We start from the raw sequence: 21,098 nt of genomic DNA, 5'->3' as shown, positions 1-21,098 counted from the left end.
CATAGATCATGTTGATGTGGATAATGCCGCTGAATGTCACTTTACAGGACCCTGAGCCAGAAATAAATATTGTATATTGTGTTTAAGATGTTTGTTTCTTGACCTTGGAACAGCAGTAATTTGAAAGGGTTCTAGTTCACCAAGGTCCTGGCAGTCTTAGGAGCTTGAAAATAGGGCAACTGAACTTATTTAAGTTTGTTGAAGAAGTTTTGCCTCTCATCCAAGAGGCTTCTTCAGTTATAAAACCAAAAGGTGGAGAGTGCTGGGTATTTAAACTCTAGTGGGGATTGTCTCTTAGGAGGTGGTCGTTGACCCACTATTAATCATGTGTGTAAACACATGAGCCAAGGTATGAAAAAAGGCGTGGATCATTACTAACAGTAACAGTAATGATTCAGGTGAAACCATCGTTTTTGGAGTCCATATTTCGAAACACATTGAGGCGATTGATGTTTGAACTAGCACAATATAAATACATCTGAGGCTTTAGGATATTTTTAACTGCAGGACACAGGTAGGACACACACACAGATTATTGCCATTTTGTGAGATTTTATTTGTTTATCACAGGTACAGTAAAAACAAAGGTATTTAAACTTTTATATAGTAAAATGATACATAACAGTGAATATTACCGATACATCCAGAATACAATGCACAGCTGTAATCAACAAAACCAGACCACCTTAAATATATATATATATATATAAATATTAATATTAAACAGCCGTTAAATAATCTACAGACATCTTCAGCTATTAAAACTGCCGAGGTTTTCTTTCTTTGGAAATCCCATTCTAAAGCAAAGATAATGTGTACTGTTGCAGACTTACGTGTAACTCCTACTAAGAAAAAGGAGCTTATCCTACGTGAGTTTACCATGATTGGTGGGTTTCTAAAAATGAAGGCAGGTTTCTTTAAATTTTGAATTCACTGTGAAATGACAGTGCTCTTATAACTGCTGCTAATTTACAGTTCCACAAGTGTGAAACACGAAAAAAAGACTTTAAAAAAGGGGGAACTACTTAGGCTTAGGGGTGGACCGCGACAGTTACTAAAAGCGTGCAATAATTTTGAATCAGAATCATCAGAATCAGAATACTTTATTGATCCCTGGGGGAAATTATTTTTTGTTACAGTGCTCCATTTTAAACCAACATTAAGACAAGACAGACAATACACTAACTAAGAATAGTACAATATATACATATATATACATACATACATACATAAGTCACTCATAAATAAATAGTTGGAAAAGAAACGTGTGTAGTTGTAGCAGCAAACAGTGTGTTAAGTGGATGAGTTGTACAGGGAGATGGCCACAGGCAGGAATGATTTCCTATGTCGTTCAGTGGTGCTTTTCGGTAATCTCAGTCTCTCACTGAACGTGCTCCTGTGACTGACCAGCATGTCATGGAGTGGGTGGGAGGTGTTATCCAACATTGTCTTTATCTTGGACAGCATCCGCCTCTCCGACACCACCTTGAGGGAGTCCAGCTCCATCCCCACAACATTGCTGGCCTTACGGATTAGTTTATTAAGTCTGTTGGCATCTGCGACCCTCAGCCTGCTCCCCCAGCATGCAACAGCATAGAGGATCGCACTGGCCACAACAGACTCATAGAAAATCCTCAGCATTTTCTGGCAGATGTTGAAGGACCTCAGTCGCCTCAAAAAAATAGAGACGACTCTGGCCCTTCCTGTAAAGTGCTGTGGTGTTTTTAGCCCAGTCCAGTTTATTGTCAATGTGTACTCCAAGGTATTTATAGTCCTCCACAATGTCAACACTGACCCCCTGATGGTATCAGATTAAAAAATAGACTTCAGACTATAGTGCTTCTGTGCTGACTCTCTGACGAACACACACACACACACACACCTTTTTTTTTAGAAAGTGCACATGAAATTGCAGAAGAAGCCATCCTCACGCAAAATTCAAGTTGTCCAATCGTAGACGACCAGGTCCTCGGACGCTGATTGGTCTGACGCCACCGTCACGTGCCATCGTTACGTGTATTCACAGAGACGTCTACGCTTCTTCTCGGTTCTTTCTACTTTTCATCAGAAGGGGCTTACGTACCGGCAAAAAAAAACTGCGCTTAGTAATGAACGCCGTGACATAAACGAAGCTCAGGAACTATTCAAGTCAAACACAAAAGCTCCTCAACCGAGCAATTCACAATGGTTTTAGAGACGATAGCAAAAATAATAAAAGTCCAGCTTCCAGCCTACCTCAAGAGGCTACCGCTGCCGGAGACCATCGGCGGATTTGCGAGGTTAACAGGTAATTAGCAGCTGCTGTGTTGAACTTCAGACAGTCCTGGGGTGATGAGTAGTAAACTCGTGGGAGACAGAGTTTTTTTACTCTAGCTAGCTGCTTCTTCAAACGCTGCTTTAGTAGTGTCGTGAAGAGCAGTCCTACAAAAACAGGGATTATGTCCCAGAGTGCTTCTTTGAGTCATGAAACAGCTAAGCGTAAATCTTTTGTGCTCGTCTGTGTGTGTGTCAAAGACAAAGTAATGACCTTACGGTCGTGCTTGTTGGTTGTTTGCGTCTGTTTGAATGTGCAAACACTCGTGATAATAACCACGAATTCGTTATAACTTTACAAACATTGTCTTTTTGTAAGTGAAGTCCTGTGAATGGTGTGATGCTAATTACCTGCATATCGCTTGTGTAAAAACGATTTTTCTTAATTGTCCTGCTCATTCGAGCACTGGCCAAACTGTAATTTTGTGAAAAGCAAGTTTTAAACACATTTGTTTTATTTTGCACCATATGATCATCTGGTGGCGCTCCTGCAGAAGTTTTTAAATTATTTTGAATAAATCATACAAATGCGTCTGAGACTCTCTCGGGGCCCGTTTTGCATACTAACCTACTACCCTGTGGTCCCAGCTGCGCTGACTCTTTCAGACTGTTCTGTGAACTCTTAACATCACACGTAGTATCTGCTGAACCAGTTTAACTGAGAACCGAAATGCTGAACTTTGGCAAGTCTTGCGCAGTTTAAATATAGGAACGGAAGAAGTAAACCAGGGCTTCGTGAAGTCAATTCAAAACTTGATCTTTTGAGCCAGCATAGATCATTGAAAAGTTTTGGATTTGTGGATGAGGACGTTTAAAGCAAGGCATGTGTAGTTATAATACTCCTGAGTCTGCCTGAAGGAAGCATGTGCAGTTGATACTCTTTGTAGTATCATGATAGCTTGACCACAACACAATGAAAGGCACACAGTGTCACATGCACCCTTTGGTAATGGCATTTACATCACTAGCTAACCCTTGTGGAGAAAGTAAAACATTAATGCCCATCTGAGAAGGCCTTCAACCAAAACCAACACTCTTCTTTTGGGAGATGGCGTTGGTTAATACTCACTGACAGGCATAATATTAGTGGTTTTAAGTTAAAGCCTAGTTATGAAGGCCCTGCTAACTGTCAGTTTGTCCTAAGCAGCAAAGTGGGTCAGTTCATATTAGATGACGGTGCATAGCCATTCTCCCACATGCAAAGACATCCCTTTTGAACTGTGTACAATTTGTTAAAAGGATTAGAAATGTCCCATTAGGCATCAGAATCCTTTTAACCCGCATAAAGGTATTATCAAAAGCTGGGGTCTGACACAGTGCTAATAGTGAAATTACACAGCTGTCTTTAATCCCGATTGTGTCTTCACCATGTATAATTTCCCCCAGGGATCAATAAAGTATTCTGATTCTGATGTATGGTGGAGCATAAGGCGGGTTTTCCCAGAGCACTTTTAAGGTCTCGGTGTGGCATTTCCCCTGGTAGCTGTTGGTGTGATATGACACTCGAGTTGGATCGAGTGTAATAATACATTAGTAATGCAGATCAGACACAAGCTATACAAGAAATGTGGATCCGAGAATCCACATTTTGATCCACATTTTTAGCGTGCATAAATCACTAAGATTTCTCTTATGCATTATTTATGCAAAATTATGCTTATAACTCCATACTGGTACTCAGGTTGTTGCACTCTGCTTATCGTGTTGTTTTATTACTTGTTATTCTTTTTCGTTAAACAAACCTATTCATTGATTACTTTTTAAAAACATTTCTGTTTGTTTTTTGTTTTTGTTTTTTTTTTCATTATTCTGTCTCTTCGCTCCGGGACCGTGTGTACATAATTTCGTTCCACCTCATGTTAACATGTGATGCAAATGACAATAAAGCTCCTTGAATAAATTACATATATGAGGCTTGACTGGCTCACTAATGAGTTCATCAGAATGAGGAAGAGTGTACGGAAATGCACACAGCACTGTTGAAGATGTGTTTTTGTCACACTTGACAGACAGTGCGAAATTTAGTTGAGGTCAGTTGATTAATATAACCCCAAATCACAATAGTAGTATAATTGTGTATTATGGCGTAAAGACCCCATAATGAAAGAAAGAAACCCAGACAATCACCCCTCCCCTCTCCACGAGCAAGCACTTGGTGATGGTGGGAAGGAGAAACCCTCTAAACAGGAAGAAACCCCCAGCAGAACCAGAAACACACTTGAAACGGTAGTGATAGAGTAAAAACGTTTCTTATGTATACATTGCATATGAGTACTAGTACTGGCTCATCAACATATATGATACATTTCCTGTCAGTTGGTTTCATCTCTAATCTGAATGGCCAGTAGTAAATGCCAGTTTTAGGACCATAGAATCCAGTTCAACATTGTATGCGTGTTTTTCTTCTTTAGCTAATGTGTGTATGTTGTTTATGCTATAATATCTATAGTGTCTGAGTGGCTCCGGTTGCTTCCTCTTCTGGGCATCTTGGCTTTGCTCGGTTATCTCACCATTCGCCCCTTTCTGCCTAAGAAGAAAAAGCAGAGGGACAGCCTGATCAATCTGAAGATCCAGAAAGAGAACCCAAAAGTGGTCAATGAGATAGACATTGAGGACCTGAACAGCGCAAATGTGTGTTACTGTCGCTGCTGGCGTTCCAAAACTGTAAGTCTGTTAGTATTTTCTGAAGTATACTGTTAGTAAATCTAAATATTGTTCACACAGACTGCAGGATACATTTCTGTATTATCCACATTATTATTATTATTATTATTATTATTATTATTATTATTATTATTATTGCTTGTGATTTATTGATAAACCCCTCTAGTTAAGCTGGGACAAGTGTTTGGGCATTTTACATCTTGCTGATCAGTTAATATTGTTTCCTGTTTTAGTTTCCTGTATGCGACAAGTCACACTTAAAGCACAACGAGCTGACTGGAGACAACGTGGGACCGCTCATACTTAAAAAGAAGATACTATAATTGACCACTGATCGGATTTTTTTCTCTAAACAGTTTTTCTTGCTCTTGTCTTGGTGTTATATTTACTTAAAAATAGAAACCACACTCTGTTTGAAAGCTACATTTGGGATACTTTAATGATAGTTTGCAATAAGGGAAGTTTTTAAAAAATAAAAAAAGAGTAACTTCGTTTTTGTGTGGGCCTTTTTGTTCATTGTTCACGTTTGTTGTTTAACAGAGGAGCAGTTTTATTTGACTGGGACCACTTTGAGGGGGAAACTTGAAACATAACTGCATAATTGCAGTGACTTTATGATGCATTTATCTAATGTGAGGCCATCAGGCGAGAGGTTTTGCAGATAAATGTCTGTTTAAATGGAGTCCTCAAAACTAGTCTGACCTTCCTTCATTTTGGATGATATTGGACAGCTTTTTTTTCCTTCTTTTTTCTTTAATTCCTTTATTTTGTTTGCTTCAGATATGTGTGCCAAATACTAACATTTCCATACTTAATGGATGTGACATATTTTAAGTTATTGTGTGTATGGGAAGCTACTTATTCTTTAAATCTGTTCTACTCATAGCCTTTAAATGTTGAGTTTTACATTTTGTATTCTGTTCTGTTGCCTTAATACATTTCAAACCACACAAGTAATTTCAAGATAAATCGTGTTTCACTAAACTTTCAAGGTTTGAAAATGTCTGTTTCCTTTGGCTTTTGTCATATCTGTATGAAGTTGTCTTGGAAATTTTTCTTCATTAATGACTATCAATAACAAATCTGCATTTTGTTTGTTTGTTTTTTACAGTATAACTGTTCATGAGCTTTGCAAGATAATGGTGTGAATTTATTCATGCTAGATGTAGAAATAAAGAGAATTTTGGCATCTTTAATGTTAAATTAATGAGATGTGTCTGCTTGTCACCTTTGGAAATAAAAGGTCTGTAAGGTTGTACTTAGAGAATGCTTTTTTTTTTTTTTTTTAAGCGGTTATGTTTATCATTTTAATATATATATATAATTTTTTTAAAGTCAGTTTTTCAGGCAATGGTGGTAATGGAAGGGAGCTACAAGAGTGTGTGACTTTTCAGAGGTGGACTTCATGCCAGTCCAACAAACATTGAGCTGTTAGTATTCAGAACAAGTCTTTTTATTGGCACTAGAAGGTTGAAGTTACCATAGTCAAAAATGATGTGGAAAAACCATCAGATTCACTAGACAACTGATAATTTTGGCCTTTTGGAAGCATAAATGTTGTTGGATCACCATTGATCTTCTCATATCATGAATGTCTACTAATTTTACAGCAGTCTAGTAGAGGCATTTGTTCCAGGCCCACACTGATGGCCTTACCCACAGATCCTCACTAGAAGCGCACCGCTAGTGTGACCAGAAAGGAAACTGCTCACACAACACTTTTGAATAATTTAAGCTTTTACTGCAGCAATGTTAAAGATGGACAATAAATTTACTTTTACATAGTATTTGGGTAAAATGGAAAAAAAATTTCATAAATAGCTGCTATTATGAAATCTTTTAAGTGAGGTCATATAAATTAAAGCAAAAGACATTTCATGTTACACCAGATACATTCTGCAATTAAAAAAAAAAAAAACTAAGAATACTGAATATGTCTGAAGGTTCTCAGTCATCCAGGTCATCGTAGATGGTCGCTCACAGTGGACATAGATGTCCACTGTGAGCGACCATCTTTGAACAGAGGCGGGGTTTACGACACCAACTCTCTGCCATCTATAATCCAGTTTTGGACTGAACTGAAGAAGCTTCTCGGATGAGAGGTGAAACGTCTTCAAGCAACTTAAAGAAGTCCAGACGCTTTTCTTTGCAAGCTCCTTTGACTAAGAATACTGAAAAATCTATATTTCTTCTTCAATTATAAAATGTTGGATTCATACAGTTTTGCAGATATGGACATGATCACACTGGCTGACATTTATCAGCATCGTACTTAAACTAAAATATTATCAATTACACAAATCCTTCCCTGACTCTTTGCAAACTACGCAACTGATCTCACCATACTGACAGAGGGCTAATATGCATACACAAATCAAAGTAAACAAACACAGCATGAAGATGTAGGATGCCTAAAACTTGCATGTGGTTTTACAGTGTAGTCTACTCATAGCAATAAAAATTGCTTATCAACAACATCCCAAAACGTTCTCCGTCCCCCACGAAGAAAGCTGCTTTACTTTGACCTTTCAAGTCAAAGTAAAGTGCTTTCTTACTGGTAATCCAATCAAGAACAGTGGAAAAATTCTGGATTTAGTGAATATGACAAGATCCTTTTAAAAGTATAAACCATTTCTATACCTTGAAAACAATATTATTTTTTTTCCAGACAGTGCAATGTGGGTCATTTGTTTGCAGTGTTAGGCCTGGAAATCACCAGATGCTATAAATACAAAATGATTCACATGTTCCTGCAGGACTGCGAACACAGAGAGCTGAACAACAGAGACACAGCGAGGGCCACTCGGTGGCCAAAGAGAAGTTCAAATATCTGAGGTGTGAGGAGTTTCTTTAATTCTCCTCTCTCACACTTGACATCAGAGTGTACTTTCATAGGTGACGGGAGTTTCATTGTCATCTTGATCTCCTGCTGCAGTGCCTAAGAAAGAGGAAGAAGAGACAGGGAGGAAAAAAATAATAAGAGTGAGAAAATGAAAGATTTAAAAAATGAAACTAGCTGCACTTTTTGCACTGTGAATAAATGTATTTACATGAACACAATACCACTGTTGTGTGCCTGTAAAAAATCGTGAAGCTGCTGAATGACACAGTGGCCCAAGCTATGCAAATCTTTATGTCATAAGGGTGTAGCAGGAAAAATATTAGGAAAGGAAAGGATACTCACTACTCAAACACACCTAGTTAGGTTAGCAAAGGTTGCTGAGCCGAGCTTGAATTTTCAAAAGAAAGACTTTACATACCTAGGAAGAAAGCTGATAAACTGGGTTTGACTCGCTCACCGCTGACTGGGTTCTCTGGCTTTTGCAGCAGGCGAGGGCCACACAGCCCTATGATAAGTGCACCTACAGGGGCTGTGAGAAGGATGGCGAGCACAGCCACAGTCAGCACGTCCATGCCGTATTTCTGCAGCTGCTTGTCATCCTTTGTCCTCGCCATGTCCAAAGCTGTGGATCCTATAGCTGCCTGACAGAGACAAGCCAAGATGCGGCACAACCCCACAGACTTCAAAGACATTTAATGCATATGCTTTTCATTCAAAGATTTGCTAAGGAGACATACCTGCACTGTTGCTTTAGGCATCCATGCTAGGGCTATGAACACTTTTTCCTTTATGCTAAAGCCCGCAAACAACACACAGACGAAGGTGAACCCCACTCTAACCAGCAGACCAATGAGGAGAGAGACGATACCCAGACCTAGAGACATGTAGAGGCAAAAGTCATACAAGGACAACAATATTATATGTACACCATATAAATCCCCCCCCCAAAAAAAAAATTACTGCAAGAAAATTATGTGCAGTGTCATTTCAGCTGCACTGACTCATGCAAAACAAACATGTCATAAGTTATTTAGTAAACTGCTATAGCTGTAAAGTGCTAACAAAGACAGAGGGATTAGTATTTACAGGACGGGAAGAAGCATCATATCTCTCACATTGCCTCTTTTTTTGGGTTATGCAAATATATTTTCATACACAGAGTAATATTTGAATTTTTCACAGTGATAACAGCCATCTTGCTGTGGGTTATTTTGAAGGCTGTTTGTGTGTGTGTGTCTGTTTATCTCACCAACTGTGTGTCCCTCCAACTCAGAGACTCGAATCTCAGCTCCTATCAGTCCAAAGAGAAGAGGCTGAAACACATCCCACGCCCACCCTATCACTTCTTCCACACGTGCCTAAGGACAAAGAATGCAGGACATGTTCACTGTTCACATTTAATTATAATATATAACAACCAAGAAGTTTAAGAGAAATTAGGTCTAAGATTTTGGACAGTTAGCCTCGTTCAAATTCACCTCCAAAGTCAGAAAACTGCAAACAGACGTACTGATGTACTGTAGTTATTAGATGCATTATTTTTACCTTTTCTGTCCCCCAGCCGAGGCCAGCCAGGAATGCCAGCACCAAGGTGCACAGGCCTCCGGAGCCAGGAAAGCCTGCCACACCGCTGCCAAACACAGCAAAAACAGACAGACCCAGCACCAAGAAGGAACGCTTCATCACCAAGTGTTTCTAGAAGAAATAGTTAACAGTAGGTTTCTAGATAGCGAAAAGGATTACAATATGCATTATTTAACAAAGAATAGCTCTAAGGTCTATAAGAAATCATTTGCAAAGAAGCTAGGACGTGTTGGTTCACAGCACTTTCACTTTTGATGAAGAAATAAATCCAATATGTAATCTAAAGCTACATAGTATCGAGGTTTTTAAACAACACATGCTGCCATTGAGATGACAGTAAGAGTCCTTGGGCTAAACTGGCCTGCTTAGTCCAAATATGTCCCCAGTAAAAACATGTGGCACATTCTGATGTAAAAAGGGCAAAATGAGCACATTAAAAATAAAACCTTTCACATCTGATACTTTTTCAGTTCACTTTTTCAATTAACAGGGTTAAAATCTGCAGTTTTATTCTTATTATGTTTCCTATTCACACACTACCCCAAACTTTTTTATGGAAAAAGGGTTATACTTTTGTGGAGATATCATCTGAATTTCAGGAGCGGGACCACTCCTCCTTCATGCCCCCTCTGGCCTCAGGCTATAAAAGCCCCCCTTCTCCAACACCCACTGTTCTCATTTTCATGCTCCACCCTGCCCCCCCCCCCCCCTTTTTTTCTTTACTGTCTTCTCCTGTCCTCTCCTCTCTTCCTTTCCTCCCTTTATTTCTCGTTAGTACAGAGAGCCGTCGCCAGTCCCCTTCAAGGCCTTCCCCAAACCGCAGCACTAGTCACACTCCCTCATCCCTCATTGCTCATCGTTACCAAGGGAGTGGTCCCTGCTAGTGAATTATCCATACAAGCTTTTCCTGGCTGTTACTTTACCTGGTCAACACTAGGGAAGTACTGGATGAGAAAACCAAGAAGAATCCCAGCAACCATCCCTCCTGCCACCTCCAGCACCCCCCTGAGGAGGTTGTACCAAGTTGAACCTAAAAGAATCAATCAAAACAAACATTTGTGAAATTGTGAATTTCTAAAATATTTTAATTTGCCAGTTCAGAAACAAATCTCTCTAACTAATGCAGCTTAATACAGAAGCCAGCAAACACTCAAAGTATATACTTTACACTTTCTTACACTTTATTTAGTGTAAGGAAGGCTTAACATGTTGGACATTTTGGCATCTACAGTTTGAGTGCTGTTGAATTACACCACAATAGAAAGAGTGTTGCAGCAATACAAAGGTAACCCTGTAAAAAATTCAGATTCTGCCATATATAATGAACTGGTGCCAGAACTCTGTATTAAGAGTAATCAGCACGCTCACACCCTCTGGTGACATCTTTACAAACTACAGCAAAAAGTTATTTTCTTCTATGTGTTTCTCTTCGGGAGATAAGGTGCTGTTGTGTGTCAAAGGCAAAACCACACATGTAAACGCACAGAGCAGAGATTACCTGTGGCAAAGGCCATGCCCAAGCATGTTGTGAATCCTGTGATCGCAAGAATGTCATCAAAGCTGCCTGCAGCCATCAGCAGGGTGGGGATGCCCTTCTCTACACCGTAACCGTCCTTCTGCAGCAGGAGCATGGAGGGAACCACCACTGCTGGAGACACAGCTCCTAGCACGAAGCTGCAACGTGGAGAAGATAGAGGGTTCATTTATTCACTGATAAATGAAAAACTGAGCAAGCTTTACAAACATTTGGTAAGAATTTATTATATCATAGTTAATAAATAGTAAATCAGTTTTTAAGCAAACAAATAGTTATTGTATTGTGAAGAAGATGACATTATAATAGATTGTTTTTTGTCTGCTAATCATTAACAATTTAAAACTTGCCTGTATGTCATTAGTTTGTGTAATAATTATTTATTTTAAGAAACATATTCTGTTCTTGTATCAATGCTCATAAAATGCATTTAAACCACACGATGATACTAAACATGTTATATAATATAATAATTGATCATGATAATCAGACATTACTTTACTTTTATAGTAATTGTGTTACTGTTCAATTGAGAAACATATTGCCTAACATTTATTTAGCTATACATTTACCATTTAACAATGTTTATTATGACGTCTTACCATTTGGGTAGAAGCAAAAGGAAAAGTTTGAGCTGACTAATGTAAAGTGGAATTAGTAGAAAAAGATTTCTGTGGTTATGAACAGCTAACAGGGCCTTCTTTCTACTAAGTCATCCATTAACCACAACATGCAACACAAGAAGAACAAGCTATCTAGATGTAAAACCAGAGCGTCTTGTTTTTTTACAAATACTAATGCTCCACTTAATACCCTCAATGCTGATGAAGCAGATATGCATCTTATTTAAATTTCAGTTTTTGTGCTGTTCTTCATGTAAACATGTTCCTTATAACTGCAGTGTTTTGGTTTCTTTTTTGGGTTTTTTTGCAGTGTTAGGTTTAATTTTTCACAAAGTAAGATTTGACCTTCACTCAGCTCTCTAATTTCTCATGGACCCAGAGAGCTAAGTGGTCACATAATCCAAATATGAATATAACACAAAGTTAAGTTGCAGGTAAAATCCAGACAAAAACAGGACAAAGTCTGGTTCATTGGGCCCTAGTCACACAGGCCTTGACACCAATTAAGGACTTCCTAGCAGCTACCAGTCGCTGGGATTAAAATGTCTATTCCCTGACTAAGAAGATTTAAAAGTTGTGCCTTTTGAAATGTGATGGTCTCAGTAGCAATGGACAATCATCCTCCCTTTCTGGTTTGTTCCAGGCTTTTTTTAATGTTTCACTACCACTTGGCAAGTAGTTTGCAGCAATGTCAACATCTTTCATGCCAGTTACAGGTAGCCATGTCAATCTGCTAGCGATCACAGCAATTTCTGGGGCAGCACCTTCTTTGCGACCGATTTCACCCAGCGAGTCACCAAATACAAATTTTGTGTTTGTGACACACCTGGGGATCACGAATGAAACAGTAATTTTAAAGTATTGTGTATAGATTTGCCATAGACATCAATCAATGGTGATTTTGGTTATGAAGTGAGAGTAGTGTTGTATTTACCCAAGGATGAAGGCCCACACCCAGGGCAAGCCCATGAGGAAGTGAGAGATCACAGCTACGGTGCAAGCCTCTATCAAGCACGGCCCAGCTGCCACACGTATACACACAGCTTTTAGTTTCCTTAGAGCCTGATAACAGACACACACATCAAACAAGTTATTAGGTTCTGCACATCACTACAAAAAGCTTTAACAAGCATATTTAGTAGTACTGAATGATGAGGTAAATAACTGACTAAAACATGAACAGATTCTTCCTGTCATTTCTTAACCTCCGAGGACCTGGCATCCACATATGTGGACATCACATTTTGGGTTCTCTAGACCAAAATACTAAATTTTGCTGTACAAGGGCCTGATATCCACTTACGAGGACATTATACTACCACCGTTTTATCGAAATTTAAAGCGAATGTCCTCATATGTGGATCTCATTTTTCTCAGAAACAAAAATTAGGTAAAAAAAACAAAACTTTTTATTCTTTGTTTTTACGTTCATCAGGTCCCAATCAGCCCAAATGGCAAAGAGAAATTAAAAATGCATGCCATGAAAGAGTTTAGGCCTTAGAAGGTTTAATTAACTCTTCTTTTAACTACTTTAACCACTTCAACCAATGAATTGCACCAATTCAAACCAGTGAGAATTTGCACCAGTATAACAATGGCATGTGAAAAGAGATGAGATTAACATATAATTACTGTATTTCTACCTCTCAATGCTGATGTTAAGCTTCTATAGTATCTAGCATACCGTGGGATCCAACCCTAGACCAGCTCTGGCCAGAATGACAGCCAGAGCAATGTTCCTGAGAGATGCAGACCATTTGAAGTCAATGTACACCCCATCTGTAACAACTGGAATGTTCCTCAGCAGGAAGCCCATGAGCAGCATACCTGCAGCAAAGCACAAGTGAGGGTGAGAAAGAGGAAAGCTGATCCTTATTACCATTAAGGTTTGTTTATTCTTTGAAGCTTTCTTTCATGTTGCTACAGAGAAAAAAAAAACACAAGCTCACCAGTTGCTTTTTGAACACAGGGTGTTAGAATCAGATACTCTGCAAACTGTGAATGTTGAAACCCTAACACCAGAGGTTTCAACAATCCACAACCTCTTCTAAAACTTCTTGACTCGGATAATTGTTCGAGTCAAACAATGCAACATTAGTATTAATTAATTATCTATCTAAAAAAGCAGTAGAAAGGTTAGATTTCGGATCTACAGAGAAAGTCTTATGCTATAATAAGTGGGGAAAAAAACATATGATGCACATATTCTAATGGGTTGCCAGACAAATATTCTACCATGGAAGCTAAGCACCATCCTCTAAATTTTATAACAGCATTCTAGTTAGTGGTTTATTGAAAGACTAGACAAACCAGAAACCTCAAAAATTAACACCTAACTGTTAAGCAAAGCTCCTTTTTGAAGACTTACTGAAAATGAAAATGAAAAAACATGAACGAGATGTTTAGAGATGCAAACTTCTACCCCTCCCTATAATGTTATCAACTAAACAAGGAGTGGTTACAGTTTCCTTGATATTTATCAAGGAAATTGATCAAATGAGAGAGTCACATCACATCATGACAATGCACAGTGCAAATAACACTTCTGATGATCAGCACGTTTTCACCCCCTGAAAACTAGCAGCACAATTGGCATATCTTTTCAAGCCAAAGGTGCCACAATAATCTTTGCTGTGTAAAAATACAACAAAGAGATGCAAAACACAAAAAATCCAGAACATCAACGGATAACATGATTTTTAACTTTTCACATGGATAAACTTACAGTAACTTGACAAGCTCATGCAAATTAAAAGTTTCTCAAAGAAATTCAACCTTAGTCCTAGATGATGGAGAACAGAGGTGGGGAACTCCAGGCCTCAAGGACCAGTGTCCTGCAGGTTTTAGATATCAACCTGGGTCAACACACCTAAATCAATGACTAGTTCATTACCAGGCCTCTGGAGAACTTCAAGACATGCTGAGGAGGTAATTTAGCCATTTAAATCAGCTGTGTTGGATGAAGGACACATCTAAAACCTGTGGGACACCAGCCCTTGAGGCCTGGAGTTCTCCACCCCTGATGTAGAACGTTACGTATAATAAGAAGTATTCAGTTTTCAATTTAAAGGTTCAGGTTTTTTGGTATTGTTTTGTTTTTTTCTAAACACGCAGAAATATATACCGTCACCTGACTTCCCTCTCACCCACAGCAGGGATCATCACTCATCAGTTGACCTCGCTGTTGCCAACATACAAACAACGACAAAGCTTTAACACAGGACTTTTTTTCAAAAAGCTTCTAGATAAAAATATACAGACAGCACTGCAGCACTACTAGGTCTTACTCCCCAGCAAGAGCTCAGTTCAGAGAGTGAAGCAAACCTCTTTTTGTATAGTTCAGTGAGCTGCAGGATGAGTTGCCCAGATTGAGAATGAGCACCATGTGAGATAAGAACATGAGGTTATTACAGGAACAGCCATACTGCCACCTTGCATTGCATAATCATGTATGAGTGTCCTTGGAAATGCGGTTTTTAGAAACTTTACCTGCATGCTGACATAACTGCCAACAGTTTAACAAATACTGATGTCTATCATGCACAAAAAAAACAAAAAACAAAAACAAATAACAAGGTTAATACCCATTTGTAGGTATCAAGAATCCATTAAGGCAGCCTGTTAGCAAATGCTCATGGCATGTATGCACTTTTATGTCATAAATGACACAGTGCTCCCATCATTATCAATAAGTGAACCCATCATTAAAACTGTATGTGCTTTACAAATATGGAAGTTTAACAATCACAAATCTAACAACTAGGCATGCACCAATGTTTAAAATGACAATCTTTTTTTCAGTTCAATTTTATTTTATTTATATACATTGAAATAACAACAACAGTCCTTATATTCTAAGGTAAAGACCCCAACAAGACAAAAACCTCAACAACGACAAACGCCTATGAGCAAGCATTTGGAAACAGTGGGAAGGGAAAAACCCCTTTTAACAGGAAGAAACCAGGACCATGACTGGGGTTGAGGTTTCACTTTCTTTTATGTTAACCCCTATTGTTTGAGAGAAACAAAAAACAGTGTGATAAAAAGCGTTTAGCTGCATGAGGAAGAACACCGGATGCCCTTCACGATCCAGTCCCAATGGGATTTGTGTTTGATTCTAGTTTTCAAAGTCGTTATCTTTTACTTCTTGGGCAAATCTGTACACCACTACACTATGGAGCAATGCCAATGTCAGTTAACATGGCTAATATCAGTTAGAACTATATATCACTCTGATGGATAAATCTGTGTAGATATATATGGACTAAATACTTAGATTAACATGCCAGTGTCACCATAAAAAGTCAAAGCACCAGATTTTCTCTCTTACCAAGGAGTGGTGGGAAAGGTGGAAGTTTGGGCAGACGAATGAGAGACACCAATTTTCCACCAACAACTGCACAGATGAAGAGTATTGTAATGCCAAAGAGGTTTCCTCCTGGGAGACATTCGTCCTCTGTGATTGACCAAACCACTCCAAAGAGCACAACTGCCAAAAGAACTAGAGAGAACAGGGAATTATGGGGCTGCATTTCTCAGGTAGTTCAATAACTACTGTATACTCATGATCTGCAGTTTTTACACATTCTTGGATGGAAACATACAACAAATGTGCTTTGGAGGACAAATCAGCCTCCTTTTTTACCTTTGGTAATAAGGGAGGCGAGAAAGCCTCTTGGCGGACAGGGGCAAAATCTTCGCAGCAAAGGACAACAGACCACTGGTGGATCTGTGTTGGTACCGGCGTCCACTACGGGGTTACGAGGAATAAAATAAGTGGTCTCCTCTGTTACATTTGGACTTGAGCAGCGACGTACCACCACCTGGATCTGGTTCACATTTAGGTGCTTTAAAAGAAGGATCACGACATGGAGTAGAGCAGGTCAGTGTTCACACAAACTGTTCTGCTAGATGACATAGCATATTTCTAAAGGCAGTGCATAACAGATGACAAATAAATATGAAATGTGCAGATTAGTGTGCAAATTCAAATTTACTGCTCAACTCCACAACTCGTCATAACATATAGTATAATAACATAAGCATAAATACAGCATTAACATAACTAGCTAAATAGCGGCACGTGTTTCTGGATTATATTTACTATGTCTTATTTTGCACATCTTCAGTCAGAAGGATACCAGCAGTTTTACAGAGGCATGCCATATCCTAAGTTTACAGACTGCTATACACTTGTGAAATGAACGCCAAAGTGATATGCCCTATAAACTGATAACAATTTCACAGAGTTGCTCAAGGGGTTATGTTGGCTCAAAGTTGGGAGAATTCCTTGAACTGGTTTACAATTCTTTCTCAGAGGAAAAATTAAAAGAAAAAAAAAACATCAATAAGGCGACGGTATTAATTTTAATGAACAATATATACAACATAGAATCATTAAACAGAACAACAGGTGCAAAAAATTATTAGCAGTAAAATACTAAACCTCCACATGGTTTGGCACAGGCAAAGGAATTCTGTCCAATAGTGGGCTGGGAGCTGGACTAGGCACTGGACTGGGTGCAGGACTCAGGTCCGGGTTTGCAGGTTTGTGCTGGGTGTCCTCCATGGCGGTTGCCTACAATCTTTCTGGTCCACTCTTGTATCACAAGACATCAAGCTGAGGGGTGGGGTTAGCCATCAGTGGGCTGTTCTTTTACTTTTCTTTTGGCATATCCACCTCTATCCACAGGTTTCCATTCATACAATAGGTTTTTATCAGTAAGAAAAAACAAACAGTATCAGTGGTGCTGGTACAAATATTGACATAATGTGAAATGATATGGTTAAATCTCCTACATGCGCATAATTGACTAAACACACGAGTGTTTGGTGTTTAAAAGAAATGGATTTCATTACATTTCACAAATACTGCATAGTACAAGCTATAACGTGTGCAAGCAGCGATTTATCAGGCTAATACACAGGTGGACACATGGGACTGTTGAGGAGAGCTGCTGTAACCTCCACATCAGTCCCAGTCTCTCGCTCTGTGTGCTGTATGTACTTAGGGTTGCCAACTCCCTGAAAAATAAATAAGGGACACCTCGTGGCCAGGGCCGGGCGACCCAGTTGTCTTCACCCTTCCCAGTGTGGTGAATTTTCTAGCTCTTTTTTTGTGTGTGAAATTATTTTTTTAACCATTTGACTTGAATTTGATTTAAGTAGATGTTTATTCTTTGTGATATGAACACATGTGAAACAAATGATCATTTAGCCATTTATTTTTAGCTCAAAATGACAACATTAACACAGTAAAACAGGTCTCTTTCTTAAACAGAAGCCTGTCATGCTTAACTTTTGAGAATATAAGTAAATCTTTCTTTAAAAGAACTCTGTCCTGCTTAACTTAAAATAATAGAAAACAATAGAAAGAAAAACATTCTTGTAACAGTGCACATTTAGTGCATTTAGTACAATTGGCTTCAGTTGAGGTATTATTTCAGCTTTTCTAATGCTAATCAGCTGCTCCTGTTTGTAAACCCGCTTGTTCCCATGATTACGCATCTTAACTCATCATCATTATTCATCTATGTATTACTTTTATGTATTAGTCATCTATTTTTAATCATCTATCCTTGCAGTTGTTTATTACACAAAATAAATTATATTATCACACTTCTGGCCACATAGCGCTGATATTCACTGCACATGCCCATATTAACTTTTTCCAGCCAGGTGTTTTCCTTTTCCCATTCTTCCCTTTCTCTGAGGGGGAACAAACATTGCTGCTCTAATGCTGGGCTTACACTGTGCGGTTTTAGGCCCATTTTGAGCCGATTTTTGAGTGATCTTCATCGTGCATCGTGTAGTATACGTGGGGTAACGAGAAGTGATTAACACCTCACGACCAGCTCCCGATCATCAATCGCTCGTGAGGGTCTCATCACAGCCGCTCACACTGCTCGCGCGCAAACACGTAAACGTTGGTGTAAAAGATGGAGCAGCACGGCTGTGCAGCCTGTGATCTGGACACAAGCGATGGAGGCACAACTTGTAGAACTTTGGAAAGCTCATCCGAGCCTTTTCGATGTGGCATCACAAAATTATCACGACCACAACAACCGTGAAAATAGTGGGATTTACACTGCTGCTCAATCACAGCTGCCTGATCAATGTTTTTCATTAGCAATTTAGCAAAGTTGATGGTGGTGGTGTGTGTGTCTGTGTGAGTGTAATGCTGGGCTTACACTGTGCGATTTTTGGCCCATTTTGAACCGATTTTTGAGTCGTGCGACCGATTTGGCGATCGGCCCGATTTTGGCCTTCATCGTGCGTCGTGTAGTATACGTGGGGTAACGAGACGCGATTAACACCTCACGACCAGCTCCCGATCATCAATCGCTTGGTCGTGAGGGTGTCACCGCAGTTTGTCACACTGCGCACGCGCAAACACAAATGTCAGCGAAAAAGACGGAGCAGCACGGCTGTGCAGCGTGTGATCTGGACACAAGCGATGGAGGCACAACTTGTAGAACTTTGGAAAGCTCATCCGAGCCTTTTCGATGTGGCCTCACAAAATTATCACGACCACAACAACCATGAAAATAGTTGGATTTACACTGCTGCTCAATCACAGCTGCCTGATCAATGTTTTTCATTAGCAATTTAGCAAAGTTGATGGTGGTGGTGGTGTGTCTGTGTGAGTGAAAGACAGAGGGAGAGCGCGACAGATTTTCTGTTATAACCTTCATTTTATGGAGGCACAGTGTGAGTACTCAGGTCGCATCAGAGCATCGGGCCGTATAGTGTGAGACCTGCATCGTGACCTACCAACTTTTAACCCCTGCGAGTCAATTGTGCAGTTTGAGCAGGAGCTGAATAACGCGACTGAAAAAATCGCACAGTGTCTGCCCAGCTTTAGGTGTACTGTCGTCCGAGACTTGCACCGCAGTGTCGGCGTTTGTTTCCCTGTTGGCCATGCTTCTTGTTGTGGTCATCTGTTGTCTTCCGGTATTTTCTCCGTAAGCGACCTTTCCTCGACCAATGAGATGAGCGGTAATCTGAATTGTCATACTCGAATTGTCATAAGTGTGCTGTCAGCTCATTGGTCACAAATCAGGAGAGGGGCTGGGAATTATGTTTTCAAACAAAGCGTTAATTCCATAAACATTTATAGACTACTTTTGATTCTCACTGTATTACGGGACAAAGTGCGTCCCTTATTAGCTCAATACGGGACGTGTACTTTTGTTTCGAAATACGGGACGATTCCGTTTTTTAAGGGACGGTTGGCAACCCTATATGTACTATAAAAATGTGAGTGACTTGTCAACGTTTGTGTATAACAGTGTATAACATTAATATGGTGTTTTGGTGGTTACAAGTACCACATACACAGGAACGCCAAACAGACGCTACTACAATGTTTTGAAACTTGCTTTTAGCGAGCGACAGACGTCCTGTTAATCCAATTGTAAGCAAACCCCGCTAATCAATGCTTACAGCTACACCATATGGCACAGTAGCTAGCGTTAGCTCAAGTAGGTAGGTTACAGAGCGCGGATGCTAAAGCAAGTAGGTTAACGTGCAGCTGTCAACGGCAACAACCCGCTCGCACTGGTATCACTAAACCTAGTTTGTCAACTATCGCCAGCAAATCTTCGAGATATAGGGGTGTATCCATGTTTCATTCACTGTAAACACGTGTATGGCCAAAGCACAGAAGAAACTTTTGGCCATACTATTCAATTGGTTTCACTAGCTGTGGTTCCATTATCAGACATGACCCACTCCTGGGTGTGCACTATCGCCAGCTACCACCGCTCCTTCCGCCACTAGCTATTTTTTCGTTTAATATGGGAGCGTTTCGCAAATATCTGTGGATTACAGCGTTTAGGCTGTGTACAATGTCCTACTGCTAAAGTCAAACAACGACCCTAATTTCTTTAAACGTTAAATTGACGGCCGAGGTTTTCTAACTTCGGTTTATACAATCAAGCTGGATTTTACTTTTCAGTCAACTGGACCAGCAAGTATGGGGGCTAGTTTAATCTCCACCACCCTGACAGCTGGTTCTTGTCCGATATTTGATGTCCTACTGTCCAGTAGCTGCTTATGCCTGTGTACCGCCTACTAAAAGCTGACAGTGCACCCAACCTTTTATGCAGATAGCTAGCAAGCGACCGCCTCTGACAAAAATTACCTATAATTATAGAAGAAAAAACGCGCTCACCTCATATCGTAAACACCAGAGCATGCGGGCTGTCTGTGGCAGCTTTTCTCGTAGGCCTGCAGCAGATGCACCAGCTGGTACATGAGGAATGAGGCGGATTAGTGACTGCCAAGCAAGTATGTAGCGTCCACAACGGTGCATGGAGAACTTGGGTTACTTGGAAAACTGGTTTGCTTAACATCTTGCACATAGCTTTTGTTTCACTATTATGCACAGAGTAATGCACAGTAATGGAAAACGGGAAAGGTTTAAAGTTGATTACACACTTCTGTACATTATTTATATTTTGAATTTAGGATGACAAATATATTTGCAGCATAGGTTTCAGTTGCAAAACAAGACATTTTTCCATAAAATATGCAA

General features: G+C 39.6%; 2 protein-coding genes across 7 annotated transcripts; one reads left to right on the top strand and one right to left on the bottom strand.

Moving 5' to 3' along the window:
* The first annotated feature begins 2,057 nt into the window (after positions 1–2,057).
* cisd2 (CDGSH iron sulfur domain 2) lies at positions 2,058–6,235 on the top strand. The gene is made up of 3 exons (XM_085276807.1): positions 2,058–2,287; positions 4,763–4,977; positions 5,211–6,235. The coding sequence occupies exons 1-3, from the start codon at positions 2,185–2,187 to the stop codon at positions 5,298–5,300; spliced, it is 408 nt and encodes a 135-aa protein (XP_085132933.1). The 5' UTR covers positions 2,058–2,184; the 3' UTR covers positions 5,301–6,235.
* LOC146572575 (sodium/hydrogen exchanger 9B2) lies at positions 5,710–20,998 on the bottom strand. Of its 6 annotated transcripts, none has more exons than XM_085276797.1 (13): positions 20,736–20,870; positions 17,007–17,242; positions 16,206–16,407; positions 15,891–16,061; positions 13,245–13,387; positions 12,495–12,622; positions 10,902–11,077; positions 10,327–10,433; positions 9,365–9,514; positions 9,069–9,177; positions 8,557–8,693; positions 8,238–8,460; positions 5,710–7,915 (listed from the first exon to the last, which is right to left on the bottom strand). In XM_085276797.1, exons 2-13 carry the CDS (start codon positions 17,127–17,129, stop codon positions 7,854–7,856), a joined length of 1,731 nt encoding a protein of 576 aa, XP_085132923.1. In that variant the 5' UTR covers positions 17,130–17,242; positions 20,736–20,870; the 3' UTR covers positions 5,710–7,853. The 6 variants fall into 6 exon arrangements, with proteins under 6 accessions (XP_085132923.1, XP_085132926.1, XP_085132924.1 ...); XM_085276800.1 differs by having other exon boundaries at positions 8,277–8,460; XM_085276798.1 differs by having other exon boundaries at positions 17,007–17,180; positions 20,736–20,855.
* Positions 20,999–21,098: the final 100 nt, after the last annotated feature.

Source organism: Mchenga conophoros, linkage group LG6 (genome assembly GCF_057382185.1).
Source record: "Mchenga conophoros isolate Kocher_MC1m ecotype Shallow Benthic linkage group LG6, M_conophoros_male_GT1.1, whole genome shotgun sequence".
In the NCBI taxonomy this organism is placed as follows: domain Eukaryota; kingdom Metazoa; phylum Chordata; class Actinopteri; order Cichliformes; family Cichlidae; genus Mchenga; species Mchenga conophoros.
Note: the sequence above shows the minus strand (reverse complement) of the source record. Positions and strands in the feature narration are given on the sequence as shown.